This window comes from Struthio camelus, chromosome 13 (assembly GCF_040807025.1).
Source record: "Struthio camelus isolate bStrCam1 chromosome 13, bStrCam1.hap1, whole genome shotgun sequence".
Taxonomy (NCBI): domain Eukaryota; kingdom Metazoa; phylum Chordata; class Aves; order Struthioniformes; family Struthionidae; genus Struthio; species Struthio camelus.
The window spans coordinates 19,602,306-19,616,302 of NC_090954.1; the positions used below are offsets into that span (position 1 = coordinate 19,602,306).

Here is a 13,997-nt window from a genome sequence, read left to right on the forward strand (position 1 = left end):
CGCAACAATTTTGTTTTGTTCTGATTTTGCATACAGCGTCAGAATCACTTCCAAGCAGGATGGATTTGCTAAACTCGTAATGCATGCAGTCCCCCAAGGCACCCAGCTCTGTCCTCCAACAGGGCGGCATGTTAAGCCATCCACAAAATGCTTAGACTCTCCACTATGTTATGCTGACAGCAACGGCTTTGACCTTTTATATTAATGAGTTGTTGCAGTATTTGGTAGGGCTGGAGATATTGATGTGTTCATCAAACAGATCTGTATTCCTCTTGTCTCAAGCACAATATTGAGAGATAATGCTGGGAAAGAGCTACTGCATTCCAAGGTTTGGAAGCAGAATTTAAGATTTGATATCTCGTTTGAATTACTTAGCTCCTATTGCGTATCTTGAGTTGAGTAAATGATGTGTTTACTTCGGAGCAGGCCGCTGTGGTTCCATCACTAGGCAGTGAAGGCAGTTGCAGATTAAGGGGTGAACGCAGAAACACCATGATGCAACTTCAAGTGTGGTTACTACTTTGTATTTATGTGACAAATACAAAAATTGAATTCTGTAGTGCAGTTGTGAGAGATTCCAAATCTTAACCGTTACGTATGCTCATTTGGTAGCGCTGCCTGCTGAAGGCCGACATGCCACTAAAGGAGCAGGGACTAACGGGGGTCTAACATCAGCCCAAGGAAATGCTATGATCCTGTGTATTGCGGCAGATTTAAGAGAGCGAACACAGCACGTTGGATCTGGCGATGTCTATTTTGCGCTGGTTGTGTTTTCCTCCCTATTAAATAAAGTAGCTCTGCTGTGTAGCAGAATTTAGCAGGAATTGCCTGAAACATTCTTGAAAAGTAATACGCACGCACACTCTGAAGCTTTAGTTCACAAAGTTGAGCATATGATGCGTTGAAATCATTACTGTCCTTTTTATCAGAAAAGAATTTGAGAACGTTCCCAGCTGAAAATTCAAATCAATGGCACATCAAGGACCCTAGGGGCGAAGACCATTTCGGTGGTTGCTAACGCAGTGGTGATTTCCTCCTGTCTAATGGCAAAAAGAATCAATAATTCCAGTTAGAGGAAACTCTTCAGGGGAAAAAAACGTGTTGTCAGAGGAGCTCACTGGGTTGTTTAAGTAACACTATTTTACAGATCCAACAAACAAGCTATTCCCAACCCAGTAAGCAACGTTCCTCAGCTGCAGGTCAGTTACAGCAGAAATTAATTGAGCTCAGTAACGCTTGTAGCTAGTCGCACCATCAGCAGCGCTACGGAATTAGTTTGGCAACGCTTCCCCTTTGTGCCTGGCTCTCAGTGAGATGGTTTGCGGACGGTGATCTAAAGACTTACTCCCAACTGCATGTGATGCTTTGGAAAATGAACTGTATAATTCATCCAGCGTGACCGTGTCGGTATTTCCCCTCTGCACCAACGGTAATAGGAAGATTTTATCCATCCAAATAGATCAATGCCTGCCTGAAATATAGTCACAAATGAGTACTGGCTCTGCCTGGTTAAAACAGGACAGAGAGTACCTCCTCTAACAGGTCTTCAGAATAACTCCAACGGGGAAAACGTTTACTGCTCAGGCTGTGTCTTGTGCATTCACAAATGCAAAAGGACCTGATGATGGTCCGTTCAGATCCATTCCCTTCCAGAGTGGCTGATTGCCATTGTCTGTTCTCAATCAAGAGCTAACGATGAGCTGCATCTATTAAATGCCAGCTACAGCTTCAATTTGCATGTTGATGCAAAGTATAAATTCAGAGTGTGAGAAGGGTTTCTGTGGACACTTGCATGTTGCCTTGTGCAAGGGGGAAAGCAGTGCTGTCCTTGGCTGTAAGACTTTACTCAGAGGTGGTAGCTCCTGTGCTTGAGGACTGTCTGCCAAAGGGATGGTCTTATTTCTGAAGAAGTGAGGCTAGCCCTCGTGGAGGGAGGAGCGTTGAAAATGCTTTGCGCTTCAGCGCAGGCCTGGGAAGCTTTGGGACGTTTGGATGGGAGCTCGGGCAAGCCCTGATGAGGGGTTGGGCCTGGAAGCTGGGGCAAGGTAAGTGCCTGCAGCTTCTTGGCTGATGCATGAGAGAGAAGCAGGTTTCTGAGTGTGGCTCTGTGGAGTAGCTGAAATGTTATTTTTCTGTTGTTTTTACCACCTGTGTGTCTGTGCTGTTTTTGGATGATATAAATACCTATTTTTAAGCTAAATGGCTTGAGTGAAGGGTGGTTTTGAAGTAACAGGAAAGCTCAGTTGTGAAGGCTGGATTGATCCTTTTAACTGGCATGTTTGACTGTCATGCAGAGCGCAGCACTCTGCTACGTTTCTTCCAGATACCCAAAAGGCAGTAGGATAGGTGCCTGCTTGACCACACAGACTGCTTCAGGAGCCAGTAATGTGAGAGTCTGAGAGGGGAAAAAATACCTTCTGGTGCCCAGCTAGGGCAGCTCCCTGGCGTTTGGAAAGTGAGGGGGCACCCCTTTGGTCAAGGGCAGCTCATGGCAGAGGTGTGCGGCTGGAAGACTTGGATTTGGCAGTGCTCCTACACGTGCTTCTGAGCGCTAGTCTGCCCGAAGTGGAGGTACTCAGCATTTAGCTGCATCTTAGACTGCCTCTGGGAACGATTCTCTCTAATTTGCTCTAACCTTGCAAAAATGGCTAGTCTCAGAACAGCCTTTTCTCTTTTATCATCAAATCTTTTCTTGCCTTCCAAATATTGATCTGGAGTCACAGACTCGCAGAAGGGTTGAGGTTGGCAGGGACCTCTGGAGCTCATCTACTCCAACCCTTCCTGCTCAGAGAGGGTCACTGTAGGCTTGGCTCTACTCCCGTTGACCTTGAAGAATAGCTTAGAAGGACTGGAGTTAAACTAACAAGAGTGCTTTTTTTCTTAAGATGAGGTGACAGCTCTTCTTAATGTGTGATATGAAGTCATCAGTGTTGCATGGACTATCTTAGCCCATGGAGGGACATGATTTTATGCTTAGCACCCGAAATAGGACTTCAAGTTTAAACACTGTGTCCGGATCTTTGTTTAGCTATTCTTGTTTCAGGGGTATTCAACTTCAAAATCCCCATGCTTCTATTTTATGTAAATCCTATTTCAGATATTTGCACTTAAAACTTGGCTGGGCTTACACAAAAGGCTCTGCATAGCATAAGGCAGCTTGTTTTAGAGGCAGAGAAATAGAACACATCCCAGCGAAAAGTAATGCCCAGGAGTTCAATGTATAGTCTTCAAAATGGGACGAAGATGGTCGTATCTGATAGTGCAATTATTCCCCCCCCCCCCCCCCCCCCCGGGCAATACTACCTTTCGGGCTGCAGAGCCCCTGCCTGTGCCAGTACAAAACACTAACTCATGCGTGGAGCTATACCCGCAGCTATGCATACGAAGAGCACTTAGCAGTCTATGATTCAGTTCAGCAGACTAAGAAAATGCATGTTATACATAAAAGAAAAATTTGGTTTTGGTTTACTAATAATCTTTTTTTTTTTTCCCCCTGAAAGGAATTATCTGAGCAGGGTGCTCCTCTTCTGCAAAAGCAGCAGTGCTGCAGAGAGGAAAATGACCGTCTGTGTATAGCCAGTCCTCAGGGTAAATGTACCTGAGAAAAGAGAGCTCTGGTCTTTGCACCTACACGCACCACTGTGGCCTCAGCTAAGCTATACAGTGCTCACCTATTCTCCTTCATCTCATGCACTAATTTCTTTTGCAAGCATGGGCTGTTTGCCATTTCTGATCGGATCCGACTGATGGAACGTTTCTAGCCTTGTTGGGAAGAAGGGAGACATTGGCACACTCCAGTGTAGAGGGAAGCTGAAGAGGCAGCTGCAAGAGATGAGGCTCTCAGGTGGAAGTTACTGATCACTGGTTACAAGCCATGTAATCAGCTCCTTCCCTGAAGAGAGAAATGGATTTTTCTGGAGCAAAAACCCAAAGAGAGCCTGAGGTACTTCATAGCTCTATACTTTATGGAAACCAGCACATAAAGAACAGCTTAGCAGGCTCTGGGAATGTATATTTTTGTAAAGAAGGCCTTGTGACGGGACTGAATACGCCGAGGGACTAGGAGCGAGAAAAATGTGGCATCTAATGCCAGCTGGTCCTGGAGAAGGAAGGAAACCAGCATCTGTCCTTCTGACGATTTGGAGTAAGAGGAGGCTGTTTGCTCAGTTTGCAGGGGCAGCTCTGCTGGCATTTTGAAGATACTCCAGTGCTGTCTTGAAGAGTTAGAGCAGCAGCAGCATCTAGCCTTCTCAGTCAGGGGCCATGAGACAGTCTAGTGGTAGACTTATCCCCTTCCTCCTCTTTCTAAGGGCCTTTCAGAGATGGACAAGGAGAGAGGGGTAGGAGGAGGAGAGTCCACTGGATATGCTGGGTTGGCAGCCCTGCTTTTGGGTCGTGTGACAACTTCCTGGGGGCGTCTCAGGAAAAAAGGTGGTTGAAGTGGGCTGTGGTGCTGGTGGATCACACTGGCAAAATGCAGGCTGGGCGCTAGTGGAAGAGGTCTCACTTCACTAGGCTGGAATTGTTTGATCAAGCCATGCTGTGGCTTGATGGGTGGTTTCTGAATTAGTGTGAAATCAGCAGGCTTTGATAAGGGTAACTTGTCGCCTGTGTATCCCGTGGTCTATATTGAGGGGCAAAATAATGTCCAAACAAAAAGAAGCAGAAATATGTACAAAACGTGCAAGAGTATCATTTGTGGATCACTTTTAATGTTGGAGTAACAGCTGCTCCTCTCGGGGTCTGGTCATTTTGTGCTGCTTTGGTGCATTTGAATATGTAATAAACCTTGTGCAGGAGCAACAGATGCTTCACTAACTTCTCCCATTTCAGGAAATCATACTGGTGTACAGAAAAGGGCAGGTAAGGGCAAACCAGGCAGAAAGCCAGCGCCAAGTCATGAAAGGCTGTAGCTGGAAGGAACTGTGGTTTTTGTTATTAGCCTGTCCTTAGGACCCCAGGAAGGATTGACTCTGCTTCAGCTCTTTAGCAAGTATTTGTCTGACTTACTAGGAATCTCAGGGGTGGAAATTGCGGTGATCTAGAACAGGGATTCTCCTAATGCTACAGACAGGTTTTCCTGCTGTTCAGTCCCTGAGTCTCCCTCTTTGTTCTGACTGTATTCACCGTGGCCGATACGATGAAGATCTTGCCTTCAGCCTTTCCACAAATTAGACTAATAGAGTTCTCATGCTCTGCCGGAGCTACATGAGAGGTTTCCGTCCTACTTGATATGGCCTTTCAAAGCAGCCATGAAAAATAAAGTCAAAGTATTATATATTGCAAATGCCAGCGGAATCAGGGCTGTAGGACATAAGGTTGGAGCTCTGTCTCTAAAAAACATACTGCGTGGCTCTTCCTTAAATACACCAAGGCATCACAAAATGCTGTTAGTGGACTGTAAGCTTATGCACCTTGTTGTTTGGACATATACTGAGATGTACATGGCTGTGAAAATACCAGCTTTGTGGAGCTGATATCACGGTATCTAATCACAGATGCAAACTTTACTAGCTAACAGAAACCAATAAATAAGATTTTTGGTTTGATCAAAACTTCCCTGAAGGGTTGGGGTAGGGGAATCCCTGTCTTTGGGGGAGAGCGTTAAAATACAAAGCTAAATGCCAGCAAATTTGTCTTTAAACATCATTCCTGACTAGAAGACAGAGCACTGGAACACTTTGCATTTTAATTTTCTTTGTCTTTTTAAGTTGGGATTAGTTACTGAATTTGGTACCTGTCAGGAATCATTCAGATTGACACCAAGTTATTAAACAGAAGTGTTCTTTTTATTTGTCAAAAATCTTGAATGTGTGTTTTTTTTCTTCCAGTTGCTTTGGAAATGTGGGTAATTTATATGTGCGTGTCTATATACACATATACATATATACACACATGAATACTGTCCCCCCCCCCCCCCTTCCTACACGGCAGAGAACGGCTTAAATTTTTTGTTTTTAGGCTAATGGGAGTAGCGAGTCCTTTCCCTCCAGATTTGGCTTTGTGGGTGGACTGCTGTAATGTGCTGGAAGGATATCCAAATTACTCCCCTTTTATTGTGCACTTTGTCACTCTGAAAACCGTATTTCATTCTTGTTGTGAGCTGTGATTTCCACTGCAGCAGAGAGGAAGAGACTCTTTTTGGCTTCTGATTTGTACCCAGAACTTAAAGGAAGGTGCTCCAGGCCAGCTGTTTTGCTGGTTCGGTTAGCCAGCTGCCCCTGCTCTCCATAGCTGTTGGCACTCTAGCTTTTTCCTCATTTCCTTCCTGCAGCAGTTGCTAGTGTAAATCCTCGGGATCTATTAGCTCGTTTTGTGAGATAGAGTTTTTTCCATATTTCTTCACATCCAGTTGTCTTTTACTCATTGCATTTAGCCCTCCATAGGGTTGCAATTGCCTCTTAGGTCAAAAAGGCTGTGCTAAGTTTCCAGCCCCTGACGCAGTGATATTGCGTCCGAGGCAAAGCATGGGGAAGGAGCCAGTGCACCCCCTCCTAATGCTCCTAGCTGGGGTGGTCAGCGCCGTTACACCCTGGAGACAGAGGCCTTTCTTCTGCTGGGGCAATGCAAGGTTCATGTGATTTATTGAAGCTTATCATTCTTTTGCCTGTGGAGCTGGAGGCCCACACCTGTGGGCAGATGCTGTTGTGTATCAAGTGCCATCCCCTCTCCCGTGCGGACGGCTGCTTCTTCTGTCACTCTCTAATGTGTAACCCTGCTGACGCGGCCCATTAATCAAGCCGAGCTGAATGTTCCAGTTCTATATTGCAAAATAACTTTATCTTCATTTTATTTTTTGTGTCCTTGGATTCTGCAGCAAGAGATTACATCTGTTCTCTCCCCCTGACAAGCTTATTGATCTTTCACTGGAGCAGTGGTTTCTGATAACCGCCTACCTGAACTAGCTGTGGTGGAAATCAAAGGACTATCCTTTGTGTACAGCGCCTCTGTCATCCCAGCTGCCAATATTAGCAAGTGTGACCTTAGATATTATTAATTGAGCACTTTCTGTGTGTTTGATGCTATGTGGATGTGGTCTGTGCCCCCGAGGGACTTAAGGATTTGGTTATGATCTTTTTTTAATGCAGTCAGTTCTTAAGTGAAAACTAAGCTATTTAATACACATAAAGACAGTGGCAGTAAAATTTTTGCTCTGACAAAGCTGATATCCCTAGGAGGTATACAGAACTGGTACTCTTTCCCTCTTTCATCGCTGTGAGAGCTTCATCGTACAACATAGCATAAGGATTGAAGAGCATAAGAGAACATATCAGATACACATCTAGCCAGGTTCAACATCGCAGTTCTGGGGCAAACTACAGACAACGTCATGCGATGACAAAATCGGAACAGGAGATGAGGTCTCCAGGGAATTCAGTTAGGCTGTTCCTCTGCTCAAGAGGTGGTCTATAACCATTATTATGGGCATGCAGCTAACTAGTCTGCAAGGGACGCTAGAGCATTATTTAAGTGACACAGCAGTAACATATAAGATAGCTATTAGCAGCACTTTTTATTGTATTAAGTAAATACGATCTGGGGGAAGAGAACATGTTGAAATATTAAACTGTTCACTGAGGGCATCAGTGCTTTGGAGTGCAGACTTGAAATTTAGCAAGCCTTTTGTATCAGAGAAGGTGATCTGCTTCTTTACTCTTGCGTTAGAAAATCTGCCCAGTTTTGGTTATGTGCCTTTGAAAAATCATTTTGTGTGTACTACATGAAGACTTCCTGGAGTTTCCGTCCTAACTTCTCTCTGTGCTGACCCTGCTATACTGGGATGAGCAGGAGTGTCCTAGTAGAAGGACTTCTGAATCCTGGGCAGGAGTTTGGTGCCCAAGCTGAGCAAGAAGAATGTCTCAAGTGTCCACTCAATGGACCAGGGAGTATAAATGTCTTGTTCAAGTGTATGAGGGACAATAATTGAAGCCCTGAGGGGGAGGGGAGGGGGACAGTGAGGGAAATAACTTAAATTGACTTCTCCCATGTGAGACTGCCTAGCTCCGAGTTCAAACTCGGACGTATGTCTGCATTTTCAGAAACTACTTTACTCTTCTCTACTGACTTGCCTTATTGTTAGTAAGTCCTAATATGTGTGCTTATTTATTGTTAAGTGGTTCCAGGTGAGCCAGAATAACTTTATTTTCTTATCTAGACAACCATAAACTTTCAGTTCTGAAATTGCCAACGTACAGGCTGGGAGCAGGCCCTATTTGCATCTTAGCAGTATCTGGATTCCTTTGGCACTTAGGCGGAAATTAAACGTCCATTGAATATTACAAATCTTAGGTCGTGATGCCACTATGATGGGTGAAGCTCTATCTGTAACATGAGGATGTCAGATAAAAAGTATCTTGTCACTGCTCACAATTGCTTCAGTGTTGGGACTAGGCTCAGTTCTGGTGCTAGCAAAACACCCTCCTTGGTGAGGGCCTTATTCCAGAGCTGGGTTTGTTCTATACAATATCAAGATCAGTGCAGCTTCTGCTTCTGGGGAGTGTGGCCTTCGGTCTGCACGTGTCCAAAGGTGTGATGTGCCAAATGCATGTGGTTTTTCTTTGCTGGAACTTGGGAGCTGCCTCTGCGGCTGAAGATTGTTGGTCTCTGAGAAGAGAGGGTGAGTGTACGTAAGGGGGTTGTCTGGAAGTAAAAGCAGGGTCAAAACACGTTAGCTCTTCCCTTCCATCTCCCTGCTTCTGCTGCTTCTTCCTCTTGACTGCTGCAATGCAAACATGAAGGTTAGAAAGCTTCTGTGCTTCTCACATCCATTGAGAATTTGAACTGTAATGAAGTTGCTGATGTGCTTTGCTAGTTCATGAAGAAAACTGTGTGCAATGTGCGCACGCGCAGCCGCGGGTGTGCGATGGGCCTCCTTGTCAGGAATCAAGGCTGAAGGCAGGACTCCCCTGTGCAGGGGATTAGAAGAAACTGCAGGATTCTCAGGACTGTTTTTGGCTTTTTCATTTACATTTTCATTTCTGCACTGGCCCTGCCTTCCTGAGGCTATGGGGGTATTGTGATGGCAGTGTCTTAAGGATTCGTATTTCTGAGTCTTATAATGTTTTTGTTATCTCAGTGAAAGCTGAGATACGAAAAGCTTATTTTGTATTACTAATGCTGATGGTCAGATTTTTAAGCTAAATCTATTCAAATTTCAACTTTTCTTCCCTTCGTGTCAGATTCATAAGGCATCTCCTAGCATGATTACTTGTCAGGGTCTTTTGCATTCTCTGTGCTGTCATACTGTAAATTCCTGTTCCCCAAATGTAGTGTTTATTAAGTCAATTTTAGTCTTGGATATTGCAGCTGTTTGAACTGGCCACTTCTCTGGCCCATAACCCTCAGAGTAAACAAACTTGTGCGTTATTATCAGCAATACATGGATTTAGGCTGTAAGAAGTGCTTTTTAGGCTGTAAGAGGTTCTTAAATGCATTTCCCTGATTTGGGTTCCTTTAATTTTCTTTCTTAATGTCCTATGGTGATGAATGGGAATTCTCTAAGGACTCTGGGACTTCTTCCCTCCTCTGCAAGCCTTTTCCAAAAAGTTTCTTTCTGCAACCAATCTACTTTGGTTCCTTTTCTTTTTGTGGTCCGTAACAAATATCTCTTTAACTATCTGTCTTTGTTTGATAATCCCCATATCAGTTGTCTTGCAATTTGTCCCCAGTCTGGTGGCTGTTACTTAGGGATGGCCTCTCTTCTTTCCTTGGAGCTCTTCCTGAGAAGAAGTTCCTTGCCTTTGGCAGCAGTTAACCCCTTCTCCAGGGGAGATCTGTGGTGCTCAAGGATCACCAAAGTTAACGCAAGATGCTAAACTTGTCATTTCCATGTAATGTGAAAAGGCAATAAGGAGGGCAGGGAAATCTTGGCACAGACATCAGAGTCTCGATATCCAGTAAGACTAGTGGACTGATTGCGGATTCCTTAAACTGACGTTTCCAAATGGGGAAAATTCTTGCTAGTTGGCATGAAAACCAATTTGTCTGTCAACCAGCAAGCACCAGTGTGTTCAACATCTGTAAAACTTAGTGCCAAATGCAAATTCTTTTCTCAGCTTTTCACCCCAAGGGATCAGAAGGGGCTTTGTGAGGCCTATACATATACTTTTAGGTGGTCACCTCTGGCTTGGGAAGCATCAGCCGACTGATATGCAGCGTAGAAGCCTCAAGGAGAAAACTTGGCCCAGAATGCAGCAGCAAGATCCTCCTACAAAAGGGAGCTTTTAATGTCTGAAATTAACTGAAATGGTTATGAGCAATTTTATTTTATCATCTGAAAAGCCCCCACCTAATAAACTGCATGTTATTTCATTTCTGCATTAGAAATCTGAGAAGCTGCCTTGCTCAGGATTTGCACCAATGCTGTCAGACATTGGGAGTATCTGAAAGAGCTCAGTAAACCATTCATTTAAGAAGTGTAATTACAAGTAAGCAGAGCATGGACTATAATATTCAAGAGGTGTCAGACTGCTGTTTCTCGTTTGTTATTTGTGTAAAGTACAGAAACAGTGAGTTTAATGATGCATGAAAGCAGTGCTATTCAGTATGTAAACTGTCTGCAACTCCAGCAAGTAACTGGTTCACTGCTCCAGCTAAACATGTAATTATACTTACAGGGGAAAAGATTCCTTCAGATTTGTGAAGTTACAAAGGCACTATGTAAATGATCTGAATCTGTGCTCTTAATTAAAAAAACAATGTTAACCCCAGCTGGTCCTGTTTCCTAACAAAAATAAGAGTAAAATAGCTAGTATATTTTTGTCCTTTCATTTTTTCTTTTGCATCGCTCACTCTTTCGTATTTCCAAATGCTTGAAAAACTGATGAGCCCAGAAGTTAGGCGCATCAGCTCATTCCAGACTGGCTTGCGGCAATCCAGCCTGCCGGGCTTCTGTAGAAAATGCCTCTTAAAATGCAAACAAGTTTTTTTTTGAGACTTTTTTTGTGCTGGATCAAATGTAAGGTATTGTGTTATAGGTAGAGGGTCAAATGAACAGCTGGAGAGGCCACAGCAGCCTCAAGAGGTGCGTTTTGTTGTTTTCAAAAAACTGTAGCAGAGGTATTATGAAAATGAAGACTCTTAGCTCCCCTGGTGACTGCACCCAGACACACCGTTGTCCACCCCCTTTTCAGTTGAGTTCAGTAGCTACTGCATACTGGCCTGATCTACTGCTTTTAATAAATCAATGGTTGATTCTCCGTGGGTGTTCTCCTGGTACTGTTTGCACCGTGCTTGTAAGTAAAGCTCTGGTCGTTGTGACTGATGTTTGTACGGTGGCCTTTCTCCATCCGTGTTGTGGGGAGTAAGTGGAAGTGTCTGGTGCACTTACGCTCATATCTCTTCTCAGACAGGACTAACAGACATCCAGACTTTCCAGGACGTGTTCCCTTCCTTTACCTGGACACTTGTAAGTTGATAGTTTCTGTGTTTTGTCCTGGATTTCCTGGTCCTGAGCATCCTGAGCATGGATTGAGTGTAGTACGTCTGTGTGACTACGTTGCATGAAGCAGGAATGTGCTGTGCAAGGCAACATAACAGGAAGGAAGTGTGGCCCATAAACTCCTTTAGCACCTGGATAAGTCTGTGCCTACCTGTGGCAGGCTGGTCAGAGCAGCTATGCTCCAGGTGCTCCAATGCTTGAGGCTTACCCTCACAGCATCAGAATTGCCCTCCATGTAGCACACTGCGTTTGTGCATATAGCTCTGTCCAGAAGCTCCAGGGAAGAGGGGGGAAAAAAAACCCAATCCTGTGCTCATGCCAGTGCTGAAGCGTAATAACCTTGATCTTGCCATGGTCCAACTTGCAAGGTATCTCAGGAAAGGACAGTTAATGTTCATTCCTTCACTTCTGTGAGAAGTGCAGTGCCTTTCCAGGCATACAAAGTAGCAGTGCATTCAGAAGGGAAAGAGCTGCCTGTGTTTAGATCCTGGTCTCTAAGGTCATATCTGGATCATTCTGTATAGTAGCTATCTACTTACTGTGCTATAGGCAGGTGTAGTGTGAATTCCCGGTCAACGAAGAGATGTGAAAATGCCAGGTAGTTGGAACAAAGTTAAAGGAATTGTTACCAGACTTTCCTATGGGTCTGATAAATTGTGGTCAGGATGGGGAGAAAAGGACGACTGTGTAATTTAAGTGAAAGAAAAAAATTGTTTGTATTTTAACACCAAGAGCTGTGCTTTGTGACGGTGGTGAGAATAAATACACAGGATCACAGTGTAAAGTTTGCTTTAGGGGAGTGTAGGACCTGGAAAGTATTATTTGCTCTAGCAAACCCTTCCTTGGGGGGAGGCCCAAACCCACAAGTATGTGAGTTGAAAAATGGTTTGCAAGCATAATCCTAATTATTTTTTTTTTCTAGTGATGTGAAAGGTTTGAAAAACAACAGCTATGAAAGTTAGGAGGTTTGCCCTGATGAGACCGAGAAAGTAAGCAAGCATTCACTGCTGTTGAAAACTGCCTACCCTAATAAGGTTCAGTAATTATATTATAAAACTGATGCCAGCATTTTAAACACTTGGGCAAAGAGTGAAGGAGATTCATATTCAAAGGGAAGAACCGCAATATGAGTTGCAGAGATAATTTTAAACAAATATTTCAGAAGTACTTCAATTCAGTTTTCCAAGTCAATTTAATGATGTCCCTGAGCCTACTAACACATATTCTGGTACAGTGGAGATCATTGGGTGCAAGTGGAGTCATTGCCCTGTACAGGGATGGACCGGGTGTTGCAGGAAGACATGCTCAGTCTCTGCGTGTGCTCTGGACGAAAGCTGCACAGCCAGGATTAATCAAGTAGTAAGCCTGAGCTGTGCTAAGAGGCGAGTATGTTACCCCAAGCACACTATCTTGAAAGAAGAGTCTAGTTATTGGCCATCTCCAAGTAAAACTGTGCCTGACAGCAAGCAAAAACACTGTAAGGACATACTGATAGGTACTATTTGTTATTTTTCTGCCTTGGTAGTCTTTATACTCTGTCTCTCTTCTTTTGTACTTAAACCATGTTTGATAATGGTATTTCTACATCTGTACTAGCATGGTACCATCATGCTGTATAACAGCACTGACTGGGATGGCAGCTGAACAGGTAGGTTGGAAAACCCATTACCAGCGTGGGAAGCTGAGCCAGTTTTCCCCACTCTGGTGGCGAGTGCTGACTGCCTGGTGACTGCTTTGCCAAAAGGTTGCCACATGCCAGTCTCTCCACGCTTTCTGTGCGTGCATGATCTGACGGCTGGGTCTCATACTAGCTCTCAGCTTGTATTACATCTTCACCATCTTGTTCTGATGCACTTGAGCTCTCCAAGTGCTGATACTGCAGAGCCATGCTGGAAACACGAGCTTGTGCTCTAGGAAAAAGCAATTATGCGCTAAACACCAGTTTCTCTTCTCGGGAGAGCACCTTGAATGAAAGCCAGGCTTGAAAACAGAAGTGGACCTGACTAGCAGTGGCTGCAATGAGTAACGAAGCTCAGTTTCTCTGCGAGTTGGGTCTTTTGTCCCTCTCTGCAAAGGCCCAGCCTTGCTGGCTAGGAGGTGTTTGGAGAGTGGCAACACATGTTTTCTGGAGTGATGTCCAGGAATTGGATCATGAAATACTCCTATCTGCTAGAAAAGTATGCGCACTCCAGGTTTAGAGGTAGGTCTAAATCTTTCTTGAACTCCTTCATGCTGAAGAAGAGAATGCTTTAATAACAAAATAAAAAAAAAAATGCAAAATCAGCTGCAGCTATTTTGCTACACCAGCAGTCATTCAATACAATTGAAAGCATGGTGGGTTCTGAGTATGAATAAATATTGAATTAAGTCTTATGACACTTTTATCCATCACTGAGTTCAGTTTTAAATAGCACTTATGCAATGATCTTTCAGACAGACTGCCTTGAATTGCATGCCTTCAGATGATGTATTAGTAATTTTTTTTTTAGGTTAAGCCTTCTGGAAGCTTGACCAGACAACTACTAAATGTTAAAGTTTGGGCCATCTGTGGAGACCT

The 13,997-nt window shown here is 44.0% G+C and overlaps 1 protein-coding gene across 6 annotated transcripts in view; it reads left to right on the forward strand.

Moving 5' to 3' along the window:
* KCNIP1 (potassium voltage-gated channel interacting protein 1) overlaps positions 1–13,997 on the forward strand; it is a 454,273-nt gene that overhangs the window by 282,438 nt on the left and 157,838 nt on the right. For 2 of the 6 annotated variants that reach the window (XM_068959403.1, XM_009690238.2), the window contains exon 2: positions 11,348–11,407. The exons of 3 other annotated variants lie outside the window; for them this stretch is intronic. In XM_068959403.1, coding sequence (XP_068815504.1) covers positions 11,348–11,407 — 60 coding nt within the window. Of the gene's footprint in view, positions 1–1,819; positions 2,046–11,347; positions 11,408–13,997 lie in introns of those variants that run through there. One more of the 6 variants, XM_009690240.2, reaches the window with a different exon arrangement.